General features: G+C 38.6%; 2 protein-coding genes across 2 annotated transcripts in view; one reads left to right on the top strand and one right to left on the bottom strand.

The window, feature by feature from the left end:
- Positions 1-17,095, bottom strand: part of LOC144630722 (neuroglobin-like) — a 140,399-nt gene that overhangs the window by 9,075 nt on the left and 114,229 nt on the right. The gene's annotated exons all lie outside the window — the stretch shown is intronic.
- LOC144630663 (L-selectin-like) lies at positions 6,215-8,764 on the top strand. Its single transcript, XM_078489028.1, has 2 exons — positions 6,215-6,345; positions 8,170-8,764. Exons 1-2 carry the CDS (start codon positions 6,294-6,296, stop codon positions 8,622-8,624), a joined length of 507 nt encoding a protein of 168 aa, XP_078345154.1. The 5' UTR covers positions 6,215-6,293; the 3' UTR covers positions 8,625-8,764.

Genomic DNA, 17,095 nt, shown 5'->3' with positions numbered 1-17,095 from the left:
AAATAGGAAAATTTAGGGCTGTGAACAATCTAAATTACAGCATTTCATTCTAAATTTTGTACGTGCGACTTGATATCACTTCCTGACATAATAGTATTTGTCTATAAACCAGGACAAACAAATATTTCACGAAATTTCATTGATTTTAATAAATTACGGCTTCCATGGAAACCGGTGTTTTTCGGGCTTGGCACTATATCTGAAAAAACCACTTTCATTGTGCCAAGTTTCATGCTTGTATCAAAAAGTGCACAATTCAACTAAAATTTCGAGCTAAGCCGCCAGACTAAAACTGTAAATCGCCAAAAAGTTGTGCTGTAAAACAAATGGTAAACGTCACAGCGTGCACTATTGAGCTAGCTTACGCTTCTTTCGTGCTTTGCAACCTCCCGCGTGCATCTGTAACTCAATAGTGCACGCTGAGTGGCTCTGTCTGCCAACAGGAATGTGCCTTAAAATAACACTGATGGTAGGAGGATATTCAGTGAATGTCAAAGATAAGACATAATCACAGGGTGCTGTATGTTTTAATGTTTATCGCGAACGACACTGCATCTTCATTAGGTTCAAATTCACAATAAACTTTTATTTAAGAAATAGAAAACATGTTCCGTGTTTCTATCGAGTTATAGAAACACGAGTGGAAGTTTGGGAGAACGAGAAATGCTGTGGGAACACGAGTCGATAGACGAGTGTTTCCACAGCTTTTTCGAGTTCTCCCAAACTTTCACGAGTGTTTCTATAACCCGATAGAAACACGGAAAACATGTTTTCTATTTCTTTTAGAAAACAGCACAAAGAAAATAACGCACATCAAAGTAATATTTAGCGCTTTATTTAACATCAAAACGTAGATTCTCTTCACCTCGCGGTTTTACGTCATGAACATAATCAACCAATCATAGTAAGGGAGTCGGTGAACAGAAATAAATTAACTGTTCAACATTTGCTTCAAGGCTAAAATTCACCGTTTTTTGGCCAAACAAACAAAGAAAACAGGCCCCAAAGTTAACGTATTTATGAGAAATAACTAAGCCGATGGTTTAACTGAAGTCAAGCACTGGAAGGAGTCACGAATTGTGGTTTTATTTCGACGCGGCCGATCGAGCGACTCGAACCCTTGGAGGTGAAAGTGCATTATTTTTCTGTGAAAAGAAGTTTGACTCGGCATTCTGGACGAATATCTTGTCCTGTTGAGGAGCTGTGAATAGTTCTGAAGTGCTGCAAAGCCTAGAATGGAGTGAAGTTGCGCCAATTCACATACATCTTTGAAAGGTCAGCCGCTTCGATAATTTCTTTCACAGACTATTTTTGAATGTGTAGCAGGCTCTGTAAACATCTTACTCGCTTGTTTTCAAGTGTGCAAATATTTGTTTACTCTTAACCTGGTTTTTGTCAGCTGTGACATTAAAATTTGACACAATTCTTAGTTGTTATTTTTGCATTGCTTATTTCAGCGCCGTGAATATTGATTGCCGTGTCTACGACAACTGTCTGTGTCTCCATCGAGTTATAGAAACACAATTTTTAACCAATCAGCGCACGTATTTACTTTGTGCTATTTTCTAATTAGCTATGTTTGTTCCTTACTGCAAATATGCCATCATTTAGAACGGTATTCACTATCCCATGCACACCAAGGTAGCTCATAATTGGCATAGGTACAGGAGTTGTACGTGTTGCCTTTATACCGGAAAGGGAAAACACAATCCTCTCCGATCACTGCAAAAGAAATGTTTCGAACTTGATACTCTATTAAATTAAAATAAGGAGCTTTCATGCTGTTTAAAGATGCCCTGTAACCGATATGGCTAACCCTATTCAGAGAAGTGGGGGGGGGGGGGGGGGGGGGGAGTGCCCGCGCTGTCTTTGAACGCTTATAACTTTTTCAAGATTCAACCAAACGCTGCCAAACTTTGCGAGTTTATCTAAAATTTATCTGGGAATAATTTGGTGGGATAGGTTGTTGTGTCAGGAACTTGACGTCACCATGGCAACGGAATTTTGACAGGCATGTTTTCCCAAATTTGTAATTTTCGTGTTTAAATGAAATATAACTTTAATGTAATTATTTTCACCTTTTTTACGGGTTTTAAGCACAGTTTTATTAATTTTGAGCACTTTGCAGTAATTTTGGGTGGATTTCTGAAGTTTTGGAAAAATTTTGAAATCCAAGATGGCGGATCCAAGATTGATCGTCACGTGATGTGACGTCATGTTATATGTTTCGGACATACTATATATCCTTTAAGTTTCATTGTGATTGCTTAAATAATCTGGAAGTTACGGGGGGGGGGGAGGGGGGAGGTGGAATCAGCCTCCTCCTCCCCCCGGTCTGAAAAGATCCAAAAAGGCCTGGTCTGAATAGAGTTAAAACCACAAGAAATACCTTAAAACCTTACTACCCAGAGAAGGTCCATCGAGTTTACAAAGTTTTCTCTATCGCCAAAGATATTTCAACAGAAAAGAAGAAGATATAGTTAACTGATTGTGAGAGGCGATTTCAAACCTCCTCTAAACTTTGATCGTGATATAGCAGTGATAAAATAACTTGGTGGAAAAAGACGTTGTGAAAAAAACAAATAATCTTAAACATGCTATAGACATCGATTTGATAGATACCAGAGCCTGGTTGTTCAAAAGAGGGTGAAATTACCTTTGGTTACGTAAGCGCTAAACGCGGGGAAAAAACAAAGTTAAAATGAGACAAATTCACTTTGAAGTGCATCATGAAACTGAATTGCATGGAACTAACGTGTTCCAATGACAAAAATTGAAATTCTGCTTACTTGTTTTAACATACTGTGAAGATGTGCTTACAAAAATAACAAAAACAAATTCTTGCTCCAAAAAAAATAACAGCGCAAAGGTAAAAAAAAACTATATCATCTCTTCTTAATAAAATTCACCGCTGCTGACGAACTTTGTTATAGAATATCTATGATTACCGTAAATGATCTAATAAACGCCCACTCTCAAATAAACGCCTCCTGTCTAATAAACGCTCCCCCTGAGGTGTAAAGTTTGTATTAGACGCCCCCCTCTAATAAACGCCCCGTGTTTAAATAGACAAGAATCATTTCGAAAACCAAGGTAACGCGCCATTCCTCCAGAAAGAAAAGGCAATTTATTTTTTTTCCTGCTTGATTCGGACATCGAAGAGGCCAACGATGCAAACATGGTTTACCCCGATGACGATGAAAACGTCAATATCGAACTATAAACGGTATCTCTAGGATTTGCATTAGCCAGTCTTAGCGCAGGTTCGTCTCCTTCTCACAAACTCTGTTTTCTATCTTACTCCGCGAGCAAACTACGCGTCTTATTTGTTTTGCAGACGTTGTTACAGTACGCCTTTCTCTAATAAACGCTTCATATCTATTTAACGCCCCTCCTAGGACCGCTATAGACGCCCAAGGGCGTTTATTTGATCATTTACGGTACCAAAAAAATTACACTCATGCTTAAAAGGAACAGTGTAAAGGCACAAAAGAAATCAAATGATCTTTTGGATGTGTAACTGATAAAACTGACTTAACTGATAAAAATATTAACACTTTAAAACATGAAATGAAGAAAGGAGAAAAAGACAGAGAAAAAAGCCCAATTTTTTCAAAGTGGATCCTGACAATTTACATCCAATCAGGGGACTTAAACTTACCCCCAATGCCAAGCATCAATACGACCAAGGACAGGACCACAAGAATCTTCATTGTTAACAAGTTCTTGGACTTCTTCGAAACTCTTTCTTGACTGCCAACTGGAACACCTAAAAAAGTTAATGGGCTTCACCTGGCAGGATGCTGTGCGAAAAGCCCAAGGTCGATCTCTCTGGCGAGCTGTTGTCAATGGCCTATGCTCCACCTGGAGCGATGGGCCTAAGTAAGTAAAAGTAAGTAACTGGAACACCTGGGATGATCAGAAGACGTTTGTTTTTCCAGTGATATATTATGGAACAATTATTGGCTCAACAATCAGCGTGTCAAACTCCTTTTAGTGCTAACATTTCGTAATCTTTGTTCTAACAAGCCCCCCATAATTAATTCAGTTCCATTAGCAAAACGACATCTCGTGTTTACCCTTAGCCGAGTATGTTTATGTTATTTGCTTGTGTTCTAATCATTACTAAATAATATAAACCAATCATCCGCCTTGTTCTTATATTTACCGCTCGATCGCCTTCGATATTCCCTTGTGCTCGCGACTAATCATCCGACAAAGCCAACTTTGTGGTAACATTTTCAACATTTCATGATCTTATCGTTTCAAAATGTCTCCTTTAATGAGTCTAGATCCATTATCGGAAGCTACACTTTTTCAAGTACTAGTCTATTGTTTCCGTGGGCAGTCAAGCGACCAGCCCCATTTAGTGGCAGATGAACTTTTTAAGTAATTTAGTGCCATTAACAAGGCTGGCTGAAATAACGGAAACAACGTTGCCAGTCGTAAACCTAATTCTACTTCCAATAAAACTGTTTTATTGTATCCCCTTCCGGCTGTGCCCTTGAATAATTCTGCATAACAGAAAACAACGTTGTGAACGCTAAAGATTTCTCTAAATTTGATTTTTGCTTTGTAGACTTCGACAAACCACCCGTAAATAATGCACGTTGTAGAAATGACCGATTCTATTCTAAGGAAGATCGCCACGAGATTAAGAGCTAAGAAACAAACTTCAAGAAAAAAAAAGAGCTCTATACTGAAGTTTTGCCGACTTGATGTCAGTGAAACTGTGAAAGAATGATACACCTTACCACCTGGAACCAGAAGAATCGATCACAGGCAGCCCAAACCCGCGATACGAGAAATCGAAGTATGTATACTAAGTGTTTCTAGTGGAACATTTTGCTCTCCTTACTAAAGTATCAGGAAAACGTATTTTTCCTCTCCCTTTTGTTCTCTTTAGCTATTTCACTGATTTGCCAGCCCTCATCAAAATTAATTCAACGGCTTTCAGAGAGTGTCGTTTTACTCGTAACGCGTACATGAAAATTACCTCGGTTTCTCGTTTTGTGAAATTTGGCTGTCCATGGAAAAACAATTTAGTCACCAAAAGGAAGATTTACTCTGAACCAATTGCTGTCTATCCTAGACAAAACGTTTCATTTAGGATGTGCATCTATCGCATTAGCGTTCTGGGGGAAATTTTCAAACGTCCCAAAGTACGAGGAATGGAATTAAGCCCGGGCAAAAAGAGGATGAGAGTTGATGAGAGTTCAAACTCTCACTCTCGTCTGGCATGGAACTCTCATGCACTCTCTTCGACTCTCAATCTGTTCGTGAGAGTCGGTGTGAGTTGACGGACTCTTGTTCTCGTTTGGCCCGAGTTGATGATAGTCGATGAGACGGACGAAATCTCTCATGAAAGTCAACTCACGTCAACTCCCATCCTCGTTTGGCCCGGGCTTTAGGGAGCAAGTAACCTCCCCACTCTTTTTAAACAAATAAATAAATGAATGAATCTCTACAACTTCTGCAAATACGGGGTGGCAGATCGAGCATATTGTTTTTATTTCATAAGAAATTATTTTTCTCGAACACTCGCTCTATCCCCTTTGTTCAAAAGCAAATTTCAAACGCGCAATCATAAGTCACACAAGTGGCCATATTCATACACAGCCATTTTTGAGACAGGATATTCGCTTTTGGCACTTACTCTGCCACTAAATGGGGCTGGTCGCTTGACTGCCCATGGAAACAATAGACTAGTACTTGGAAAAGTGCAGCTTTCGATAATGGATCTACAATACACTCATTAAAGGAGACATTTTGAAACCATAAGATCATGAAATGTTGAAAATGTTACCACAAAGTTGGCTTTGTCGGATGATTAGTCGCGAGCACAATGGAACACAATGGAACATCGAAGGCGTTCGAGCGGTAAATATAAGAACAAGGCGGATGATTGGTTTATATTGTTTAGTAATGATATAGAACACAAGCAAATAACATTAACATCCTCGGCTAAGGTTAAACACGAGATGTCGTTTTGCTAATGGAACTGAATTTATTATGGGGGACTTGTTATAACAAAGATTACAAAATGTTAGCACTAAATGGGGTTCGTCACGCTAAATAGATAACGAAACAGATGACTGGCTTTAATTTAAGACAAAGGAATGGAAGGCAAGTAAAATGCATTAACCCGCTTAGTCGATATTTATAATTGATCTTGTTGAGCCAGTAAATGTTCCAGAAGATATCACTGGAGAAACAAACGTCTTCTGATCATCCCAGGTGTTCCAGTTGGCAGTCAAGAAGGAGTTTCGAAGAAGTTCAAGAACTTGTTAACAATGAAGATTCTTGTGGTCCTGTCCTTTGTCGTATTGATGCTTGGCATTGGGGGTAAGTTTAAATCAACTGATTGGATGTAAATGGTCAGGATCCACTTTGAAAAGATGGGCCTTTTTTTCCTGTCTTTTTCTCCTTTCTTCATTTCATGTTTTAAAGTGTTTTAAAATATTTTTATCAGTTAAGACGTTTAGCAACATGGCAATTGTCTTCACTTATCCATCAAACACATTCAAAAGATCATTTGATTTCTTTTGTGCCTTTACACTGTTTCTTTTAAGCATGAGTGTAATTTTTTGTCATCATACGATATTCTATAGCAAAGTTCGTCAGCAGCGTTGAATTTTATTAAGAAGACATGATATAGTTTTTTTTTACCTTTGCGCTCTTATTTCTCTTTGGAGCAAGAATTCGTTTTTGTTCTTTTTGTCAGCACATCTTGGCAGTATGTTAAAACAAGTAAGCTGAATTTCAATTTTTGTCATTAGAACACGTTAGTTCCGTGCAATTTAATTTCAGGATGCACCTTTATGTGAATTTGTGTTCCTTTTAACTTTGTTTTTTCCCCGCGCTTAGCGCTAACGTAACCAAAGATTAATTTAACTCTCTTTTGAACAACCAGGCCCTGGTATCTATCAAATTGATGTCCATAGCATATTTAAGATTATGTGTTTTTTTCACAACGTCTTGTTTCACCAAGTTATTTTACCACTGCTATATAAGTCAAAGTTTAGAGGAGGTTTGAAATCGCTCTCACAATCAGTGTACTATATCATTTCTTCTTTTCTGTTGAAATATCTTTGACGATAGAGAAAACTTTGTAAACTCAACTTACCTTCTCTGAGTAGTAAGGTTTTTATTTTTCGATCCGGAACCGATCGAACCGTTATTAGAGAGATAGCCTCTTAAATTCCGACTCTGGGGGGGCTGCCAACCCCCTCGCTACCCCCCTATGCCTTGCACACTTATGCGTTTGTGCATTCCTTCCACGAATCCAAATTTCAGCGTACATCAGTAGAAGTACAGTAAAAACCCGCAAGTAAGAACTCTTCTTTCAAGAACCTGGTAAGATAAAAATTGCTGGTTAGACTTCTTCTATATAAGAACCTCTTTAGCCTAACATTTGGAAACAGATTCTTATTTTCTCATTCTTGGAGACCAAGGAGCAGTTAGTCAGGGCGACACGAGGTAGACCGAGCAGGAAAATCGTTGAAATAGGAGTTTACAAGAACGAGCGAGAGAGCCCCTAGGCAATTACTCTTACCAAACCAATTCCACGACCCTTTCGAATGCCTGTCTCTGATTGGCCAAAAAACTTTTTGTGTGACCAATCGGAGTTAAGCAAATGTCGCGCTGCGAAATTTAGCATGTTAGCAAGCCAAGGCAAAACAAAGCACCAACTGTGAAAATCACTCGCGGGTTTTTACTGTAGAGACATGTTTGCCAAAAAAAAAAGCGTCACTGAGACTGGGAATCAAAAGCAAATAAAAGAACTTGAACTCGGGAAACAATAGGATGGGAATTGGGATCTGGTTAAAATTTTGGCTGGGAAATGTTTTTTTTTTTTGTACCACTCCCCCCCCCCCCCCCCAACTTCAGGACCCTCTGAGAATAAACAAGATTTGAAACAAATGTCGTAGGTAATTTGAATTTGCTTTGGATTACACTATCACGTACAGTGGTTTAATAAAACTCTCGCCACTCTTTTCTCAGCCAATCAGAAGTCAAACCAAACCAATCATGACTTACTCACACGTTTTCTCCTCACTAGTTTTGATTGATTCACTGGATTGTTTGTGTCCTTTGTGATACTTTGAATTTGGTTGTTCGACACTTAAATGTTACACTGGTCTATAACTTTGTGATTCAATATTTCAGCTCGCGAAAGTTCGTCCAGCGACAACTCTGTAAACAACCGCTACACTTTCCACGATGTTGACAGTACATGGAAGGAGGCTCGTAACGCCTGCCGTGAAAATGGAACTCACCTGGTCACCTTTGAAACGACAAAAGAGTGGAAAAATATGAATAATTTGATAAAGGAAAGAGTGGACAAGGGTGACAGTAATTATACGCACTGGTACATTGGACTCCGTAACGAAAGTGGAACGTGGAGGTGGGTCGGGGCAGGTACTTCTTGTGTCTCTATAACTGAGGATGACCATCGCTGGCAGTGGGATGAGCCCAACACCAGCTCTGGCCGTGAATTTTGTGGAGAAATCAATGCTTTGTATCGAGGTCAGCGCGGGCACTTTAATAATGTTAAGTGCAACGTAAGATATATGGCGGAAAAAGTGGGAAAGCCACGTGGATACATTTGCGAAAATTACTAATTATAGCAAAGGTTATTGTGAGTTGACATAATTAATAAGACATGATCGAAATGTCTCAAAAGTAGCAGTGGACTCAAAATAAAACAACTCACTTGAAAATTAAAAGTAGTAGTGTAACCAAAATAAAACCAACTTATTTAAAATGATCAGTGGCCAAAGCTTTTTTTAAGAAATATCTGACAATATTCTATTAATTTTTATCAATGAACATCTGCTAACAATGTAATGCATATGCATCTTACTATCCATTTCATTTCAAAGCGGATATTTTTTGTAAAGTTTCACTTTAAATCATTCAAAGAAAGTCCTTCCTCGCTCCTTTTGAAACCAATGATTGGCAAAAACGTTCAGTTTTATATATTTTGCGGAGCCGCGCGGGGTTTGATGAACATTTCCACACCGGCAATGTATTGAAACGCTAAGAGTTCCACTCTTCCATTGCCGCTCGCCACTCGCGCGTGCCCCAAGTTATATTCGCGCGTGCCCCAAGGTGCGCCACTCCCCCCCCCCCCACCTTATCGCTACGCTCGCCACTCGCCCGTGCCCCAAGGTATATTCGCGCGTGCCCCAAGGTGAGCCAACCAAGGCCACCTAAGCAAATTCTTTCCAAATTACCAATAGTGTTTTAGTGTTAAAACGATAAAAAGGTCATAAATGTATTGCTTCTGTAGTGTCCAGCTTGCTTAGATTGATAACTTGTTGGAAATCTTTTTTTAAAATTTTGTCAAATGGCCTTGGTTGGAGTAGTCAAACTGTAACATGATCGCTAGATGTAAGCCTAAAAGAAAGCCTAAAGAATATTTCAACAGAGTACAACAAAGGAATTACCATTTGCTTTCCAGATTAACCATTCTCGGTTCTTCTATCTTTTAATGTGTCTTTAAATGTCTTCACGATATTTAATGTAGTTGAAAATCTTTACTGCAAAGCCTCTACCTTCCCTCTTTCCAAGTTATGGCTTGTTATGGATGCCAGACGATCTATCAAACTATAATAATAAGCTGACAAAGACAGAACCCCCAAAAAAACTTTTTGATACTTGCATGTCTCTAACACCCTGCCTTGATGTTATATTAGATATATCCCGTCCCAAACTCTTTGTGTAGAAAGATGGCTCTCAAGATATTTGCCTGTTTTGCTAATTTTATTTTCGGATTTGTCTACAGGATTGTGTTATCAATTCCCTAGGCTAGGCTCCATTAGTTAGTTATACAGGTGAATATGGACTTAACCGTCCTTTCAAAGTATCGGTTTAGAAATGGCGTTTGGGCAAAGTGTGCAATGGTTAGTAAACTGAGTAAAGAGGAATTTTAAAAATCCTTAAAAAATAACAGCGGAAAGAACTTATAAAATCGATTTTTAGAGGCCCTGGTAGGGGTTTTTGGGATAAGGGATAACAGCAAAAATAATTTTAGGGATAAGGGATAACGGGAAAAATAGTTTAGGGATAAGCGATAACAGGATTAGTTTAAGGGATAATTGAAAACAAGGTCTGTGACGTCCAGGCTCTGTTTTTATCACGTGCTTTTTACATTTTTGCTGACATTTTTTACACCCTTGATCGGCTATCTGAAATGTTTAAGCCACACTATAAATAGTCATCCACATAACCTTTGAAGGCCGAAAACGATAAGCGGATGTAGAAAGTAAACTAGACACACTAAGCCAGCTGTGCTCTATTCATATAGACAGAAAACTGGGATAACGAGTTGAAAAAGAAAAATAGGTTGTTATATTCGCGCTGTGTTTTCCCGCACCATTAACCTTACAAAAGGGTCTTAATGGAGCTCGAGTGCTGATATCGATTGGTTTCAGTTATAAGTTAGTTGTTTGGCGAGTTCTCAGTTAAAAGAAAAAGTTAAGTCAAACTTCAGTTATCATTCAATTTCGCAGATCTGAAATCTCCATGAGTATCAGTTAAAATCAACGCGTCATTTCACATGAAATACGGTCTATTTCGCTAAAATATGCGATTTACTTAAATGCGGTTTTTATATTAGGGAAAGGCGAATGGCATAAGTTATGTTGTGAGCGTAAATACATATTTACGTGTTTGTTACAATAAACCAAGTTTGCTTGAACTAACCCGCATTTAAACATGGTCTCTCTCATTTTTATTCCCACTTTGCAGGTAAAAGTTCTCAAAATAATAGGTTATGAAATGAAAGTAGGCAATTGCCTACTTTCATTTCATAACCTATTATTTCGAGAACTTTTACCTGCGATCAGGCGTTAAGTAGGGAAGGAGGGCATAAGGACAACCCAAGCCTGTATTTTCTTTGTGAATTTGCTTTAAGAACACGATTTATTACATTCGGCACCTCTTTCGCGCGTCTTACTTGGCTGAAAGTCACATTTTATATATTATATTTTTTGTACCAGAAGCTCCCTCTTAAATTTCTGGTAAAACGAATATCATCTCTCAAAGATGGCTGTGTATGTATATGGCCACCTGTGTGACTTATGATTGCGCGTTTGAAATTTGCTTTTGAACAAAGTTGACGAATTGGATAGAGCGAGTGTTCGAGAAAAAAATCATTTTTTACGAAAAAAAACAAAAAAAAAACAATATGCTCGATCTGCCACACCGCATTTGCAGAAGTTGTAGAGATTCATTCATTCATTTATTTGTTTAAAAAGAGTGGGAAGGTTACTTGCTCCCTAAAGCCCGGGCCAAACGAGGAGTTGACGTCAGTTGACTTACATGAGAGTTTTCGTCAACTCTCATCGACTATCATCAACTCGGGCCAAACGAGAACAAGAGTCCGTCAACTCACACCGACTCTCACGAAAAAATTGAGCACGTTCAAAGTAGTTGAGAGCGCATGAGAGTCGATGAGAGTGCATGAGAGTTCCATGCCAAACGAGAGTGAGAGTTTGAACTCTCATCAACTCTCATCCTCGTTTTGCCCGGGCTTAATTCCATTCCTTGTACTTTGAAACGTTTGAAAATTTCCCCCAGAACGCTAATGCGATAGATGCACATCATAAATTAAACGTTTTGTCTAGGATAGACAGCAGTCGGTTCAGAGTAAATCTTCCTTTTGGTGACTAATTGTATTTCCATGGATAGCCAAAATTCACAAGACGAGAAACCGAGGTAATTTTTATGTAAGCGTTACGAGTAAAACGACACTCTCTGAAGTAGGGGTATCAAATGGTCTTTGCGAGCATTTGCGAGCATGCGAGCACAGCGTTTTTCTTTGCGAGCACGAGCACTGACAAAAATAAGCCTTGCGAGCAACGAGCACGTTTCAAAAAGCTACCCCACTAAAAACCGAGCATGCGAGCACTTGTAAAAATGTGCGAGCATACGAGCACCCACTAAAATTTTGCGAGCATTTCGAGCAAAAGCTTAATTTTGCGAGCACTGCGACATTTTGAGGGACCATTCATGACCCCTTGAAGTAGGTGATATTATATTACGCTGACGGCCGTTGAATTAATGAGATGAGGGCTGGCAAATCAGTGAAATAGCTAAAGAGAACAAAAGGGAGAGGAAAAATACGTTTTCCCGACACTTTAGTAAGGAGAGCAAAATTTTCCACAAGAAACACTTAGTATACATACTTCGATTTCTGGTATCGCGAGTTTGGGCTGCCTGTGATCGATTCTTCTGGTTCCAGGTGGTAAGGTGTATCATTCTTTCACAGTTCACTGAAATCAAGTCGGCAAAACTTCAGTATAGAGCTCTTTTTTTTCTTGAAGTTTGTTTCTTAGCTCTTAATTTCGTGGCGATATTCCTTAGAATAGAATGGGTCATTTCTATAACGTGCATTATCTACGGGTGGTTTGTCGAAGTCTACAAAGCAAAAATCAAATTTAGAGAAATCTTTAGCGTTCACAACGTTGTCTTCTGTTACGCGGAGTTATTCAAAGGCACAGTCGGAAGGGGATACAATAAAACAGTTTTATTGGAAGTAGAATAAGGTTTACGACTAGCAACGTTGTTTCCGTTATTTAAGCCAGCTTTTTTAATGGCACTAAATTACTTAAAAAGTTCATCTGCCACTAAATGAGGCTGGTCGCTTGACTGCCCACGGAAACAATAGACTGGTACTTGGAAAAGTGCAGCTTTCGATAATGGATCTACAATAGACTCATTAAGGGAGACATTTTAAACGAAAAGATCATGAAATTTTGAAAATGTTACCACAAATTTGGCTTTTTTCGGATGATTAGTCGCGAGCACAATGGAACATCGAAGGCGATCGAGCGGTAAATATAAGAACAAGGCAGTTGATTGGTTTATATTATTAAGTAATGATATAGAACACAAGCAAATAACATCAACATACTCGGCTAAGGGTAAACACGAGATGTCGTTTTGCTAATGGAACTGAATTAATTATGGGGGACTTGTTAGAACAAAGATTACGAAATATTAGCACTAAATGGGGTTCGACACGCTGAACAGATAACGAAGCAGATGATTGGCTTTAATTTACGACAAAGGAATGGAAGGCACGTAAAATGCATTAACCCACTCAGCCGATATTTATAATTTATCTTGTTGAGCCAGTAAATGTTCCAGAAGATATCACTGGAGAAACAAACGTTTTCTGATCATCCCAGGTGTTCCAGTTGGTAGTCAAGAAAGAGTTTCGAAGACGTCCAAGAACTTGTTAACAATGAAGATTCTTGTGGTTCTGTCCTTGGTGGTCGTATTGATGCTTGGCATTGGGGGGTAAGTTTAAGTCCACTGATTGAATGTAAATTGTCAGGATCCACTTTGAAAAGATTCGGCTTCTTTCCCTGTCTTTTTCTTCTTTCTTCATTTCATGTTTTAAAGTGTTTTAAAATATTTTTATCAGTTAAGACGTTTAGCAACATGGCAATTGTCTTCACTTATCCATCAAACACATTCAAAAGATCATTTGATTTCTTTTATGCCTTTACACTGTTTCTTTTAAGCTTGAGTGCAATTTTTTGTAATTAAACGATATTCTATAGCAAAGTTCGTCAGCAGCGTTAACAAGATATGATATAGTTTTTTTTTTTACTTTTGCGCTTTTATTTCACTTTGGAGCCAGAATTTGTTTTGTTCCTTTTTAAGCACATCTTTGCAGTATTTTAAAAAAAGCAGCTGAATTTCAATTTTTGTCATTCGAACACGTTAGTTCCGTGCAATTTAGTTACATGATGTGTGAATTTGTCTCCTTTTAACTTTGTTTTTCCCCGAGTTTAGCGCTAACGTAACCTAAGGTTAATTTAACCCTCTTTTGAACAACCGGGCCCTGGTGTCTATCAAAGCGATGTCCATAGCATATTTAAGATTATGTGTGTTTTTTTCACAACGTCTTTTTCACCAAATTATTTTACCACCAAATTATTTTAAATCAAAGATTAGAGGAGGTTTGAATTGGCCTTTCACAATCAGTTTACTATAACTTCTTCTTTTCTGTGGAAATATTTTTGACGATAGAGAAGAAGAGATAATACATGGCTGCGCGGAGATAAATCGACATCTCACGAGTGAGCGCAGCGAACGAGTGTTATATCGATTTGAACACGAGAAGATAAACTTCACCTCTCCAAGCAACCATGTTTTTTTTTTTTGTTTATTATATAAACCTACCAATTACAATGTTTTTGACGATTTTTCGAAGATTTTAGAAAATTTTCAAAATGCTGTCCGAAGGTCGTACGAATGTTTCCGAATAATTTTCCAAAAAAAAATTCCGAAAATGTCCTAAGATTTCCGAAGATTGCCGAGGAAGATCCGAAGATGTTTCGACTTAATATCGATTTACTTTGGTTCATTGAGCATTGAAACATGACATAACCCTAATCACACATGTTTGGATATCATTTTTATCCACACATGTGTGATACCATTTTTATCGATTTGCTACCACTCGCTATACTACTGCTGTTTATATAATAATACTTTGTAAACTCAATGGACCTTCTCTGACTAGGACGGTTTTAAGGTATTTCCTGTGGTTTTAAACAGATCGGTTACAGGGCATCTTCAAACAGCATGAATCAAAGCTCCTTACTGTTTTAATTTAGAGTTTAAAGTTCAAAACGTTTCTATTGCAGTGACTGGAAAGGGTTGCGTTTCCCCTTTCCGGTATAAAGGCAAGATGTACAACTCCTGTACCTATGCTGGCGATAAAGGCTTTCCTTGGTGTGCATTGGATAGTGAATACCGTTCTAAAAGATGGGATATTTGCGGTAAGGAACAAACATAACCAAATAAAAGTTTATTGTGAATTTTAACCAAATGAAGATGCAGTGTCTTATCTTTGACATTCACTGAATATCCTTCTACCATCAGTGTTATTTTAAGGCACATTTCTGTTGGCAGGCAGAGCCACTGTATTCTTAATTTTATTGTGTTATTTTAACCTGTTTACAGTAGGTTGTTATATAATATCACGACTTAATGACGTCTTTTTGTACATCATTGTTCTTCAATAAGCGTTCGTTTAGAATCACATTGTCCGTTTTATTTATTCCTAGGGTGTAACGACGCGGAAGCAAGAAGGTTGAACTGCAAGCGGGATCAAGTGTGTGAAACAGCTGCTGAGGGCAGAGCCGCACGATGTCATGCTCTGTGGGGGTGGCCGCGCCGTATATTTAGGGGATAGTTATTTCAATGCAATAAGCGAAAGAGGGAAGCAGTCTTTGATTAAAGAAGACCACAGTTTTAAGCGTCTGTCGTTATTATTGAAAAATATGTATCAACCCATCGCATCTGATTTCTAGCGGCTAGATGTTTCACTATTTACAAAGCGTTGCTTAGAATTTTAAGAGAATTTTGATTACCTTAGGGCCTGCATGAGGCATTTGTGTTATGAAATTTAATTCATATCCTAATTCATGACCAGCTTGAAGTGTTGCCGCTGTTCTCCATTTCTGGCCTTCATGCTATTTCCGTCCTCCTGTTTTAGTTTAAAACAATGCTTCGGTGTATGAAATATTCTCACCAGTCTTCCTGTGACAGTACGGTAGAACATACTAGTTATGCAATGGTTTCGAGTGGCATACCGAGAAATATCCCACGAGTGGCTGGCATTCTTGGAAAGAAAATCAAGGCAATCAAGTTACGAGTGGGATATTCACGGTATGCCGCCGCGAGAACATTCTTAAAATATTAACTTCGAGGCGTTATCCGTGCAGACAGTCATACTGAACGATGATGTTTTTAAATTTTATTGAATTTTAAATTGTTGTTATAATAGTGGATTTTGTTATCTTCTTAATATTTTTAGGATGTCTTTTTATATGTCTTTTTAAATTTTTAATTTGTACACGGCCCCACAAGCTTTTAGCTTTAAACTTTTTACCGTGGTTAAATAAAGTTGTTATTATTATTTATTTATATCGTTTCCTCGTTTTACCATGTTTCCATGCCTGCGGAAACACAAAATGTTTCTGCCGCGTAGCAGAAGCAAATTTTGCTTCTTAAAAACAAAATTGACGCTGGAAACAATGCTTCCAGTGTGGCAAAACTAAGAAACATTTGGGAAACATGCGCGCGCTACGGGTGTCTCTGGAAACATGTTTCCTCGTTTTCCCAGTCCTTTACATACGCATAAGTTAATTAAAGCTTTATGTATAGACGAATCCGTACAACTTACAAAAAGGTACAACTTCGAATGAATATAAGCTTATTGCGAAACGTGCAAAGTTTTTAATGTTACCGTATCTGGATGAGACTCCCCATCTGCATTTCGAAAAGCGAACAGAAAATGACATAAATTATAGTTGTCCTGGCGGTGGCAAGTCCTTGAGAAATCTTGTTTCAGAATATTTCTTTTGCTAGTCCAGTCCCTGAACTCTCTCTTCCGGGCGCCCTTTATAGGGGTTAAACCCAGGCGCGCGAAGGATAACTGCATGCGCATGCGCCAGTTTTCCCCCCTAAATTGAGGGAAAAACTATATTTGGCAGCACTTTTGAAACGCGTGCGCACAGATGACGAGTTCAACTACGCGAGCGTCAGGTGTACTAAGCAGGAACACCGGAATAATTTTAAAAAAGGCTAGCTTGCCAGTCAAAAAAAAGCTAACGGCCAAAACACAACAAATCGTTATCCGTCAACTATTCTTAATATTTTGTAGCTGTTTTTAGAATTGGTTTTGGATGCAATTTAGCACATTTCTTGCTTGCATTTATTCGCGCTTGGTCGCGTAGTTGAATTTGTCATTTGAGCGAGCATTTTTAACCAAGCGCGTGCGTCTCAAGCAAGTGACGCCACACTCCTCGCTTCTGATTGGTTCCTTTTGAGCATGCGCATGCAAGTTATCCTGGACTCAACCCGTCTAAAGGGCGCGCGGAAGGGAGAGTTCAGGGACTGGACTATTGTTTGCTTGAACGTTAAAAAAGTTCGCAATCCAAAGCTGTTTACTCAACCGTTCCTGGGTTTTCGGTGCATGGTTTTCGGTCGCTACTTGCCAATTCCTCGAAGTCTGCACAAAAGTTTTCCGTCTCTAATATCGTTATTTTTTTCGAAGATTTAAGGA

Source organism: Oculina patagonica, chromosome 11, assembly GCF_052425735.1.
Source record: "Oculina patagonica isolate OP01 chromosome 11, crgOcupat, whole genome shotgun sequence".
Lineage (NCBI taxonomy): Eukaryota > Metazoa > Cnidaria > Anthozoa > Scleractinia > Oculinidae > Oculina > Oculina patagonica.
Note: the sequence above shows the minus strand (reverse complement) of the source record. Positions and strands in the feature narration are given on the sequence as shown.

Excerpts from the sequence above, each read along its gene's own strand:
- LOC144630663 (XM_078489028.1), top strand. The coding sequence starts at position 6,294 with ATGAAGATTCTTGTGGTCCTGTCCTTTGTCGTATTGATGCTTGGCATT. Across the intron at positions 6,346-8,169 it reads ATTGATGCTTGGCATTGGGG|CTCGCGAAAGTTCGTCCAGC; the intron begins GTAAGTTTAAAT and ends TCAATATTTCAG.